Source organism: Helicoverpa zea, chromosome 10 (genome assembly GCF_022581195.2).
Source record: "Helicoverpa zea isolate HzStark_Cry1AcR chromosome 10, ilHelZeax1.1, whole genome shotgun sequence".
Taxonomy (NCBI): Eukaryota; Metazoa; Arthropoda; class Insecta; order Lepidoptera; family Noctuidae; genus Helicoverpa; species Helicoverpa zea.
In genome coordinates this window covers 1,276,399-1,288,936 of record NC_061461.1, presented here as the reverse complement: position 1 = coordinate 1,288,936, position 12,538 = coordinate 1,276,399, and the positions used below count along the sequence as shown (strand labels likewise).

Sequence of the window (12,538 nt, the reverse complement as noted above, 5' to 3'; positions counted from 1 at the left end):
CCCGGTCATATTAGACTAAAATAAAAACGTGGGGCCCCTCTGGAACTCCTCCTACCTATGGCAAAGCATATCTTTATACTTTTTACATGAGCTCGGCGTTCGCTGGTGAAGCCACTACGGCTGATTATTGATTGTCAAATCTCCAGTTACGATTATTATAGTAAGTCGATCCAATCCACACCTATTATACCTCTAGAAGAATGTACTACAGCAATAGTTAATGGGCCCCACGTTTTTATTTTAGTCTAATATGACCGGGACCACCTACGTAGGTTGACAGGTAAGTAATTATTTTTTTATTTTCTAGTTTTCAGTGCACATAAAATAAAACCGTTTAACTTAAAAGTTTTTTTACCGATTTTTTATCTTTATCTTTTATTCATTTCTTTCTTGCACAAAAAATCGATAAATTTCAAATCATCAGACAGAATAACAGACATCACTATTCTATATAATTTGTTTTATTTTCAAAAAAGCTGTCATAGTGTCATTAAATTCATCAATTTTGTTGCCTGTTGGTCTCATTTTCATCTCAAACTCTCAATTTCAAGTAATTTTGATATCTGCTAAAGAGAAGATTTGATTAAATTGCAACTGTTTGAACGGTAACTATGCAGTAATACTTTATTGTAATTTTACACTATCCTGCGTGTAAATAAAACTCGTAAAATTAACATTTCTATTGTAACTCAAGTTCGAATAAAGTATTTTTTTTTATACGATATGGCTGATGAGTACGCAGCAGTAAAGCGGGGCAAGCTTATTTTTAAAGGAGAAAAGCCCAAGTAAGTATCACTGGACAGTAAGTTCTTAACATAACCTACCCAAAAGATATGCTGTTAGAAACTTTCGTGCCCCAATACTCAAGCTGTCAGTTTATCAGTAATTATATCTTGGAAATAAAATTAATAAACAGTAGTTTGCACACACCACATATTAATTACCTAGTTTTCCACCTCAATGTCAACCGGATTTATTATTGAAATAATTTTCCAGAGCAAAGAAACGTAAACACAAGAAGAAGGAAAACTCAGAAGCATCAAACATAGATGAGGACTCAGTAAAGCATGGAGGTTGGTGGAAGGTTGAAAAGATTGAAGACATTACAGGATCTATCTCTATAGAGTTTGGAAAGAACTCTTACGTTTCAGCGTTAGACAATGGTCTGTTCACACTTGGAGCTCCACATGATGAAGGAGATGGTCCTTCACCGGAGGAGATATTTACAGCATTCCCAGCTGGGGAGAACAAGTTTGCGCTGAAGTCTGGGTATGGGAAGTATTTGGGCGTTGCAAAAGAGACAGTTGTGGGGAGATCTGATGCTGTGGGTGCTATGGAGCAGTGGGAACCAGTGTGGCAGGAGGGTGAGTGGTCTTGTTTTCATGTGCTCTTCTAGATATGTTGTCAATCATTGTCATCAAGTATTTTTTTTCTATATGTGGTGTTCTGTATGTTACATGAATGTGACTCTTTAGTATGGAATAACATACAATTTATTTTATTATTTAAAGCCTTTTTATTTCCATTTCTTTACAATAGTATGTTAATTATAATATGTTTTAATTTTTGATTTTAAAAAATGAATCCCATGTGGGTATATAATAGGCCTCCTCCATCTTCTTCCATTTTTCTCTATTGAGGGTAACAGTCTGCCAACTGGGCCCCGCAATCCCAGCTATGAAATTGGATTGAATAACATACAATATTTAATTACAATTAAGAAGGGCAACTAGGAGCAGAAAGTTTTCATTCACATACTCTCTACTTCTCAAAAATCCACAGGTAAAACAGCAATCCTAAGCTCCCTAAACAAGTTCATGTCCGTTGATCCTGAGGATGACGCTGTTGTTGCCCGGAGTACTTCAGCTGGCACCAATGAGTTCTGTAGCATCAGGAGCAACAAGACCAAGGAGGTCAATAAGTCTGTGCTACCTGATGAAGAGCAAGCAGATCTCTCACAAGTTGAAGTCAATTATGTGTAAGTATAAATTATTGGATCTTTTTAAATTTTTCAAGCAATGCAAGCTTTGCTTGAAAGGTTTTAAAATTGAATGGAGTTGCAGAAAACATACCTATATGTGTATTGTTTTTCTAGATTCACCCAATAATACCTCCAAAATGTTATTTAATTTATTGCAGTCACTACAAGGTGGTTATAATTTTTCAGGAAAAAGTTCCAGAAATTCCAAGACAAGAAGCTCAGGCTGAATGATGGTGGCGTTTCAGAGCTAAAGAAAGCAAAGACAGAAGGCAATCTACACGAAACATTGTTAGACCGTAGGAGTAAGATGAAAGCTGATCGGTACTGTAAATAGACAACTATTATGTAAGCAGATTTTTATTTTTCCCAGGCCCATTTCAAAATATGGATGTAGATTTTGTCATATTTGGTCACCATATAGCAGCAGATATTGCCATTTTGATAAAAGGAAAACTTCAAATTCAGTAATCAAATAGTTTAATAAGAGCAGACTTACACAAAGTTACAATGAACAAATCAAATGGTAAACAAAACACAATTCACTTTGAAATTATTTTATTTATTCCTCATGTAATAACCTCCGTTACAATGGCCTAAACGATTTGCGATAATTTTGGATACACGGTATTTTACAGAGAAATCATTTACTTACAATCAGAGAATTTGAATATACTACCTACACGTTCTTATATAAAACGATATCTACACCTAAACCTAGTGTTTAGACTAGACGTAGACCTAGTCTATTGGAACATGATTCGAAGTGGCCTCGGCAGTCCAGTCTAGTTGCGGTGTATATGGATTATTCTATTTTCAGTTTAGTTAAATGTGCGACACATGTCTAGCGTTAGTCTAAGTATCTTTACAAAAATAACCACTTATGTTACCAACTTATTAATATAATGATACTATACATAAATAGCTGAAGTTTCTATCTAAACATATTTTATTGCTAAAGGAAGATGAATGTTGTTAGACGAACACCAGAGATGTTCACCGCACATTCAGATTACAGTTATCCTAGGCTTGTGTTTAAAATCAGTCGAAAGGCCATCTGAAGCAGATACCTGACAGTATAAGCTTTTCATTGAATTGCAACACATTACACTAATCCCACCAAGTATTAGCTACTGGTACAAAATAAATATACACATAACCTGTTCAAAGTTCACATCTCCTTGTCTGTTGTACTGTTTTATTGCAAACATAATAATAAACGTTCGGTGGGCAAATTAATATAATATTCAATGTCTCAACAGATTTCATAGATAATGAGATTGCATACTTCAAATATATATTCGTTTTATATTAAGAGGAGCATCGCGTAATCATAATATACATACATCTAAAGTAAATGCTAAAAATATACACATGAACTTATACCTACCAGTTAATAAGACAAATAATACATAATATAAAATACAATAGAATGTACTGACCATTGATGTATGAAGCTCCTCGGGTGGTCAACCAATAGCATAAGTAATGTTATATTTACAAAATGTGCGAAATAATGTTAATGGATAAGTGCAGCATGCTTTGCATAAATAAAGTGAAAGAATAGTCATAAGGGCATAATGCAACTTGTTAGAACAAAGAAAAACTAAATTTGTTTATTAACAATACCTGCTTGTTTTATTCTTTTCAAAATTGAAAAAAGAAAACAGTTTACATTACCATGCATACTCGCGTCAAACTATACACGAGATTTTCACATTACATGAATGAAACAAAATACATCATTACGGACGACAACGGGCCAAGCAAACACACAAAAATGTTCTCACTCATTTTCACAATTTGGCATAAGTGGCAGAATGCCTTCTACACTAGCATTGTTGAACAAAAAACCAAAATCTTTTTTTGTAGTGCCATAAACAAACAAAAAAAATTGAGGATAAACAAATGTAAGGGACAACGCTAGAGTACAAAGCAGGACATAAAGTTCATACACACAGGTTTTAAACAAAACTGCTTGATATAACAGTTCAATATGCGGTTATCGCCCGCGATAAATATTACTCACGTAATAATTTATATTCCCTGTCAATAAATTACATATTACAGACCCCTTATGGCTCAAGTATCATATACTAGTTCAGCGAGTGAGTTTGTAAATTGTTAACTAACAGTATAATAATCTGGTATAATTTTAAGGCTTATGAGAACATAGACATGACAATGATATATTGACGATTTTCATACAATAACTTGTTTTATTGACTTTTTGTTTGGTTAATTATAACAAGCGTTAGGGTGCGTCCACATCTGGCGAATGCGCCGCGAATGCGCAGCACGCGAGCCGATCGCGAGCTGTCCGCGAGCTGCGCGCGTGCATTTTTGTTCGTGCGCCGCTTCTGCGCCGCCCGCGCGCAGCTCGCGCGCGACCTAAGCGCCGCACGCGAGCGGCGCGCAGGCGGCGCGCGACGTCTGCCATCTTCGATAGTACTGAGCCAATATACGGAACTGTAAGGGCGAGAACTGATTGCGCGCAGATCGCGCGCCGCTCGCGCAGATCGCGCGCCGCTCGCGCGCTCTATACGAGCCTTGCGTGAGTTGCGCTAAAGAGGCGCACCGAACTATTGCAGTGACTGCACGCGCGCAGCTCGCGGACAGCTCGCGATCGGCTCGCGTGCTGCGCATTCGCCAGATGTGGACGCACCCTTATAAAAACATTCCAATCAAAGACTTGATCACTTGTGCATACAACACAAAATATAAACAAATACACATATTTTTGTTTTGTTATCAGTGTCATGTCTATATATACAGGAGGTTTTCAGAAGTTTCTCACTTAGCATCATGTTGTGAGAGAGCAACAATGTCCGTTCTAAACCATTCACTAACCCAGGTCTTTCATCACATTGATTTAGACCTTCCATTCCTAATCAAGTCTTTTCCACTCTGCATATATTTCCTATTCACACTGTATAGTCAACTTCAACTATACATTCCACAGATTAGACAACTAATGGAGTGCTAATGTGTACAAGTATTTTCATATTCAGGACAACAAAAGTTGTAAAGACCAAGCAGATTAGCAGTACATTAATCATCGCAAGATAATTTTGAATTAAAGTGGCAGTATTGATTTTTATTTTGCTGAACACTAGCTTCTGCCAGCTCTAAGCTGTTTAAACGATAAATGGGCCATCTAACACTAGTTAGTAGTCCAGTAGTTCCTGAGATTTGCATGCTCAACCAAACTTTTCAGCTTTATAAAATGAAATTAAAACACACAGGTACTTGTTTTCTGCTCAGGTCTTAACATTTCATTCGCTGTCACTATTGTGTGCTCCACAGTGCCGGATTTTGCGAGTGCAAGCCCATAGTAATATTTAGAGCAGGAACCCAGGTATGAACCTAGTTACAATTACTAAAATATGAATAACAATATTTATTTTGTAAGTCTGGAAACAATTTCACATGTCATCTTGTATTCTTGCTATAAATGAATCCGGCACTATCCACAGAAACACTGATCACACACAACACGGTACACATGAGCACTCTATCTTGTATCATCCCCTGTGCAGCTGGGGCGACTAGGGCGGCGGCGGGCCTCAGCTGTGCGCCGGCATGGCGGCGTCGCCTGCCCGCTCGCCGCGCAGCCACTCCACGAACTCGTCCAGCATCACGGGCCCTGCAAACAAGGAAATATAAATAAATATATAAAACTAATGACCAATAGAGAAAGAAAAATATTTATTTCATGCAATATAACTACTATTACATACGATGCACAAGTACTAAGCTTGCGGCTAATTGACAGCTGCACAGGTCAATGGATCATAGGGTTAAGCAATGCTAGATGCAACTGACTTTTGAATATTTTAGGAAGTTAGAAGCAAAGGGGTTGCTTGTATAACTGGATCCAGGAGGTCAGATAGGGCAGTCGCTCCTTGTAAATAAAACACTGACTGTAACACCCATAAATATGAATATTTGAGCACACAAACTGATACATACAAGCGCCATCAGCATCATAAGTATTGAGCTGCGTGTCGACGGTGCGGCTGAACTCGAGGATGTTGCACCACTGGTCGCGGTTGACGACGCGGTAGCGGCCGCGCTGCAGGAAGTCGGCCAGCGCCGGCCGCAGCGCCCAGCGCGGCAGCAGCACGCCCAGCAGTGCTCGCGCCGTGCCCGTCTCTAGGGACCGCTGGTCTTTGTCCTACGAAAAGAGAAAAAATATTTATTATTATTTCAAATAAATAACTTGAATTGCTGTACATTAGTCTCGTTAAAACATGAGAATTTACCGATTTGGTCACATTTTAAAGGCGAATGGCAGGCTTGTATGGGACTTTCGTACCGCTAATAAAATTTCGTGTTTTGGGATATTTTTTGTTTTAATTGATGGGTAATATGATAGACAAGCCCTTTGTAAATTCTCAGATTTTTAGAACTTGGGAAGTAAAAGTTATAACCAGTTTTGTTTTTTAAGGTTATGTACTACAGTGTACCCATGTAGGTTGTTTTACCTAGGTGCATAAACATATTAAACATTGTTATGGTAATAAAAGAAATGTTCTACCTAGCTTGTCTCTTAATCAACAGCAAATAACTGAACAGAGACTGAAAGATTTTCGTTACCTGTCAATAAAATAATTGCAAATACAAAAAAATATTGATGGTGAAAATAATTTATATCTAATAATTGTTAATTATTAAGATAGTATGACTAATTATTCATTTTAAGGTATAATATGTGATTGGTTAATAATATTTACTGTTATTTCTATTTTTAAATAATTATTTATCATTTCAAGCCTCGAATTACTTTAATCTTTTAATGGGTATAATTAATTAATCCGGAGTTCTAAAAATACTACATTAACATGAAAATAAATGGCTTAGTAGCCTTAATAATTGGTACAAATTCTATAACTGAACAACAAAAAAAATATACAGTACGAAATCTGCCGTTCGCCTTTGGCCTATCGATCTTCTTTAGCAACAAATTAGGGAAAATTATAACAAGCAAAGTATGTATTTGTGTAAAACAGGGACTAAACTTAGTAGTTTCTAGGGTACCTGAAGACCCAATTACTAACATTCCCCTGTTTTTTGGGTATTTCTTCCATATCTCTGAGTTCAGTACACAGACTTAATTTAAAAGGGGTAAAGTGTGTACTTACCCTTGCAAAATCATAGGAGTATCTGTAAATAGCCTTAAAAATATATGGATCGTTGAGTAAGCTGCGAAGATATTCTAATTTGTTCTGCAATTTGTGCACACTGTCACACTGTAACTCTGTTAGACCTGAAAATAAACAAACAATATAAATTAGCATGTATTTTTTATCATTATCATTTTGGCCAGACATGTTTTGCTGGGGTCTTTGTTACACCACTCCTTCTTCCCAGCAAAAAACATGTAGGAAGTGGTGAAAGATGGGCATTTTGGGGGCTGTTTTTTGTAATTTTTTGTGCTGTTTTGCACCCAAGATTGAATAAATGATTTTTGATTTGATTTGGTCATCACGCAAAAGAAAAACTGCAAAATATGTATGAAGAATAATGAAAATGAATGTGTTACCTTTTAACCATTCCTCTTGTGTGAAATAGCCCATTTGTTTTGCCCCCATTTTGTATGCAATGACCAACATAACAACATTCTCTGGATCCACTCCTAAGTCTTCACAGAACTTTTCCATGCCTTCTGGACCTGTGGTGACAAAACAGTGGTTTTATAATTAGCAACTCGTGCAATGTTTCTTAAGGATAGAAAGTTTGACGAGAACTATATCAATTTTATTGGGCTTTACAATAAAGATGATGATAAATCTGGCATGGAGGTCCCAGATTCACAGTTTTGTAGAAAGTAGGTTTGAATGGTGGACTTAAATTGCACAATGTATGTACTTACCTAATACATCTGGTTCTGTAACTGTTGTGTATTCTTTAAACCATGCTAAACATTTCTTTACGCTAAAACTCGTGTCTTCTGATTTGGAATGTCGACGTGAACTGAAATTAATAAATTAACACATAAGAATAAAATCAAAATATAAAGTTATTAGGCTTCCAACAGTTCAGCAACAATCTGATAAAGATATAAAAGGGAAATAAATAATCAGTGCAAAAAATGTGGGATTTTGGACTCCTATACAAAATATTACTAAAACCGCCCATTTCTGAAATGGTCATAACAATGAAACTACATATTAGATTGGTTCCCTTACCTGCTATTTCTAGATCTCTTGTGGTGATGGTGTTCGTCGATGGCGGTCGCCCCCGGTAGGACTTCGCCCCCGTTCGCGGGAGCGCCGCTCCGTGTGCGTTTGCTGCAGCGAGGCATCGTTCTACCACCCTGTTCAATTAATTTTAATTTTTAATATAACTTCAGTATTTAAATGTCTCAAGTATAGATAGATAGATTTTGATGCTTGCGACTAAGATCAGTAGGTAGTTAACTATTGCTGATTTCAGGTTTCTGAGTTTGCAATTTGAATGTAATTTTTTAAAGAGAGTAATAAGAGTACAGTTGCCCGCATTAGAAACGAAACAGAAACTACTTGCAAGAACATATTTGTAATAGCCACTTAAACACATATATGTTCTTGCAAGTACACATATCTTTGGCACACACATCTTATTTAGCCTTCTGTTCTGTTACTTTCCTCATGAAATTATTTATATTACCAATTAGTACCAATCCATATTTGAACATGAAACATGATATCAATTAAGTTCTTCTTAATAAGCTCATTAATTTGTAAGAATGTTTTAGAATCAGTTATTGTTCAACAAAAAGTGTTGGTTAATTTTATACAAAATATATACTGATACTAAAATAATCTATTCTACATATTTAAGAACACACACAATTTTGGTTAATTAAATACAAACAGTTTTTCAGTTATATTATATGTCATATCTCACCGACTAAATACATAGAAGTGATAGATGGAGATTACTTTTGATAAAATATTATGTTACATGACTTGTTTCAACTTGTATCGAGACTTTTACTGGACTCAAACATACAATACACTCATATTTGGCCCTTGAAACCTACAAGCCTAAAAAAGTACTGATAAAGTAATCTGTGGAATTATACTTAACTGTTTAGTATAATTGGGTGTTTACGCTGATTACTTTATCATATAATACCGGAAGATCTGCTTTTTTAAATGAGTTTGGCCATAAACAGATCGACACCTCCTACATATATTATTGTAACCAACAAAATGACGATTTTGCTTTTTTTACATAAAACAACTTATTTTTATTTCCATTTAAGTATTAATTTTTAAACATATATTTTACATTTATATTTATACTGAATATTACTAAAAATGTAAAATATATGTTTAAAAATAAATAAATGGAAATAAAAATAAGTCATTTTATGTAAAAAAAGCAAAATCGTCATTTTTTTGGTTACGATAATATACGTAGGAGGTGTCAAGATAGTTTGAATGTTTCAACTGACTGAACATGAATGAATTAATATTCTGAGTAGATTAAGCCAGCTGTTTTACTGGCTTTCTCAAATCAGACCAATAGTTCCTGAGATTTGCACCAAAAAACTTTATATGTACATACATGGGTACTTTATACATAGATGGATGATATAAAAGTGCTTGCTTGCAATTATTTCTTTGCCTAAACGCCCTCCAATGTATGATGTAACAAAAATGTTAAATCAACATAGTCCAGAGATATCACACACTTCAATTTATCTATTTCTGTCAATACCCATGGGAATAATACATGACTTTGTTCTTATGTACTTAAATACAATGTATGCAAGGCATTCAGCTTCACATTATACAGCAATTAATAACTTATTTAGTTATTTACATTATTGTCATTGGCCTTCAGAAAATTGTTTGATATTTTCATTAAGTGTTAAGAAACCAGTATTATCTATGTTTATGTGTAAATACATTAACCTATACCAACTTGAAGACATCTTTGATTATTATAAGGGCTACTGTAGTGTGAACAATGATAGGATTTGTAAAGTTAGCTTAGTCCAATAAATATAAAGCATTGTTTTTGTATTGACCCCAATATTATTGACTAGCTCTTTCCTGTGGTTTCACCTTGTGAAAAATACTTTTAGTACCTTGATAAAATATAGTCTATGTTACTTGGGGCGGCTAACAAATAGTGAAATATTTTTCAAATAGTTTAGCAGGCTACAAATACAAACTACCAAAAATAGATGCTCTTTTCCATATTTTTAGTTTAGATAGCCTTAACTTTTAACTAAATCCAGAGAGAGAACATTGCTGTGGATTGGTCTGTGAACTGCACTTCTCATTTCTCTAAAATAAAATTCCACTTTATGTATAGAAGTGATCTGTTGTGCTTGAATTCAAATACATTTTTAATTCTTATAGAAGTTATAAATACAACTTTCATAGTCATTGCCAATCAATATCAATTACACATGACTATTAAATTTAGCTAATAGGAGGCAAAATTAGTTATTTTATTGCTAGTTATCATAAAAATTATCACTTTATTAGGCACAAAATTCAAGATAAATTGTGACTTTGCACATTTTTATGCTAAATCATTGTCTAGATTTATATAAAGTTTGATGAGCAAGTTTGACTTTACTTTTTTTAATAAAAAATAAAAATTCATTTAAATGGCAAGGTTTTGATATTTGCTGTAGGTATAAAATTGCAGTACATTACATAGAATTAATTTGGCTTCTTGTTACTTAAGAACAGCGGTTCACCTGTAAATGAGCATTGAAGGTCGGTTGGCAACTTCAGACACCTTGGTTATTTGGATGTGGCTAGGGTCCTCCTTATCCTTAGGTTATTATTTTGAACTACTCAGAAATAAGATCAATTTCTCTACAGTCGAGCCCTTAATCTTTAGTTGTTCATTTTGTGAGTTTTATTATATTATTTAGACTTGTTTGATTACATTTTAAGTGAATAAGTTTGTAATTTTTATTTAATTCATAATTAAATTATAGATGCAGCCTTATTTGGATGATTTAATGACTAACTTAGTTATTATTTAGTGAACAAGCATCAGCAAACACTGCTTACTATTCACACAGCTATGTGTTGACAATACAAAGTTTATTTCCACTTATCTGTGCAACACAATGTACAATGCTCCATTTGAAAGTAGTAATCTCTGGAAATATCACCCAAATATCCCCTCGTCTGTTGAACGGACTCCAGGAGCTCTCTGTCAAAAAACGGTCATCTGTGGCGCGGACTCCAGGAGTCCTCTGCGAACCGTCGCTTTATCTTATCGCTTTATGACGTAATGCTGTACCTTTCTTGCTCTTACTTGTACGAATTGAACGGGAAAGAACATTAACTATGCATAAACACGCACTTGAAGTAACTGGAACCCATTTGTGACGTATACTAGACACTTGAAAAGTAGTCGGCCGGCTCGCGGCTGACGATGCGTTTTTGTTAAACGTGTTTGGTGTAATCTAAGTCTAACCTTGCATGAGCTACATATCTAAACAGCTGGGCGTGACAGAAACATATGATACTGAATACATTGTAACCGTTTAGAGGTTATACACATAATATTCGTGATTGCACTTCAACAATACACCTTTTACAGAACTATAAGAGAGTATAAAGCTACCAGTCAGTCCTCGCAATCTATAACTTACAATAATAAAACATTCCTATCGCTGGAATTAGCAAAATGTTTACTTACACACCTCGACGAGCAAATAATTTGCTGTAAAGATTTATTACGCACTTTTGCTTGTAAAATTAATGAAAGTTAGTCAAACTTACTATTGGTGGCAGATTCGATATGAAATTTGAAAACTTAAAGGGGTTTTCGTCTCCTATTTTGCGAATTTTGCAAGTACAGCTTCACGAAAAAAATGTCTTCTTGACAGGTCGATAATAACCTGAAATAAAAAAATCAATGTGGGGCAAAAGAGAGAATACAAGTAATACAATTTACAGTGATGACATAATCATCAGTATTTTGGTTATTTACTAAAGATCGATAAAAATGTTATTACAAAACGAAAGGTGAAACGTTATTTTTGTGGAATACCTACATCCCCTACAATAAATGCGTCATATATCTCACCTTTTCTGATGGTATAGATCAGAATTATTATCCAGAATTAGTTTTAATCAAAATAATAACTTTTAACACATTTCCACGGTACTAAAATATAATAAATTGATAAACCAAACAGCAGACACAGCGGCTGAGAAAACTCATAACGAAGTGAACGTTTAGTTACTGCGCAAACTTAGCAGTGAGCAGCTTTATTTTTTTGTAATTATTTGTTATTCATCAAGCGTCTATGTTTAATAATAATCAATTCTACGATTTACTTTAATTTTACATGTGATTTTCTTAAACAGTGAATATCACAAGCGTACAGCGTACTGCTACAAATAAAATTATATTCATCCCAAGCGTCATATTTTTCTCGTTCACAAGGCAGTAATTAAACGTTTTTGCGGAGCTTGGGATTCTGTTCAAGGCAGAGGTGAGGCACCGCGAATAGCCACATTTTTTTATAACTTACCTATTATATAGTAGTTTCAATTTCAATACTCACTATCCACATGGTGTTTTATT

At 34.9% G+C, this 12,538-nt stretch overlaps 2 protein-coding genes across 4 annotated transcripts; one reads left to right on the top strand and one right to left on the bottom strand.

Moving 5' to 3' along the window:
- The first annotated feature begins 461 nt into the window (after nucleotides 1-461).
- LOC124633990 (protein FRG1 homolog) lies at nucleotides 462-7,274 on the top strand. Of its 2 annotated transcripts, XM_047169382.1 has the most exons (5): nucleotides 462-785; nucleotides 997-1,364; nucleotides 1,783-1,978; nucleotides 2,168-2,326; nucleotides 5,518-7,274. In XM_047169382.1, the coding sequence occupies exons 1-4, from the start codon at nucleotides 724-726 to the stop codon at nucleotides 2,313-2,315; spliced, it is 774 nt and encodes a 257-aa protein (XP_047025338.1). In that variant the 5' UTR covers nucleotides 462-723; the 3' UTR covers nucleotides 2,316-2,326; nucleotides 5,518-7,274. The 2 variants fall into 2 exon arrangements, with proteins under 2 accessions (XP_047025338.1, XP_047025337.1); XM_047169381.1 differs by lacking the exon at nucleotides 5,518-7,274 and having other exon boundaries at nucleotides 2,168-2,330.
- LOC124633991 (DCN1-like protein 5) lies at nucleotides 4,855-12,181 on the bottom strand. 2 transcript variants are annotated; one of them, XM_047169383.1, is made up of 8 exons: nucleotides 12,035-12,181; nucleotides 11,728-11,846; nucleotides 8,170-8,297; nucleotides 7,854-7,954; nucleotides 7,524-7,652; nucleotides 7,123-7,247; nucleotides 5,951-6,155; nucleotides 4,855-5,624 (listed from the first exon to the last, which is right to left on the bottom strand). In XM_047169383.1, exons 3-8 carry the CDS (start codon nucleotides 8,283-8,285, stop codon nucleotides 5,545-5,547), a joined length of 756 nt encoding a protein of 251 aa, XP_047025339.1. In that variant the 5' UTR covers nucleotides 8,286-8,297; nucleotides 11,728-11,846; nucleotides 12,035-12,181; the 3' UTR covers nucleotides 4,855-5,544. The 2 variants fall into 2 exon arrangements, with proteins under 2 accessions (XP_047025339.1, XP_047025340.1); XM_047169384.1 differs by lacking the exon at nucleotides 11,728-11,846.
- Nucleotides 12,182-12,538: the final 357 nt, after the last annotated feature.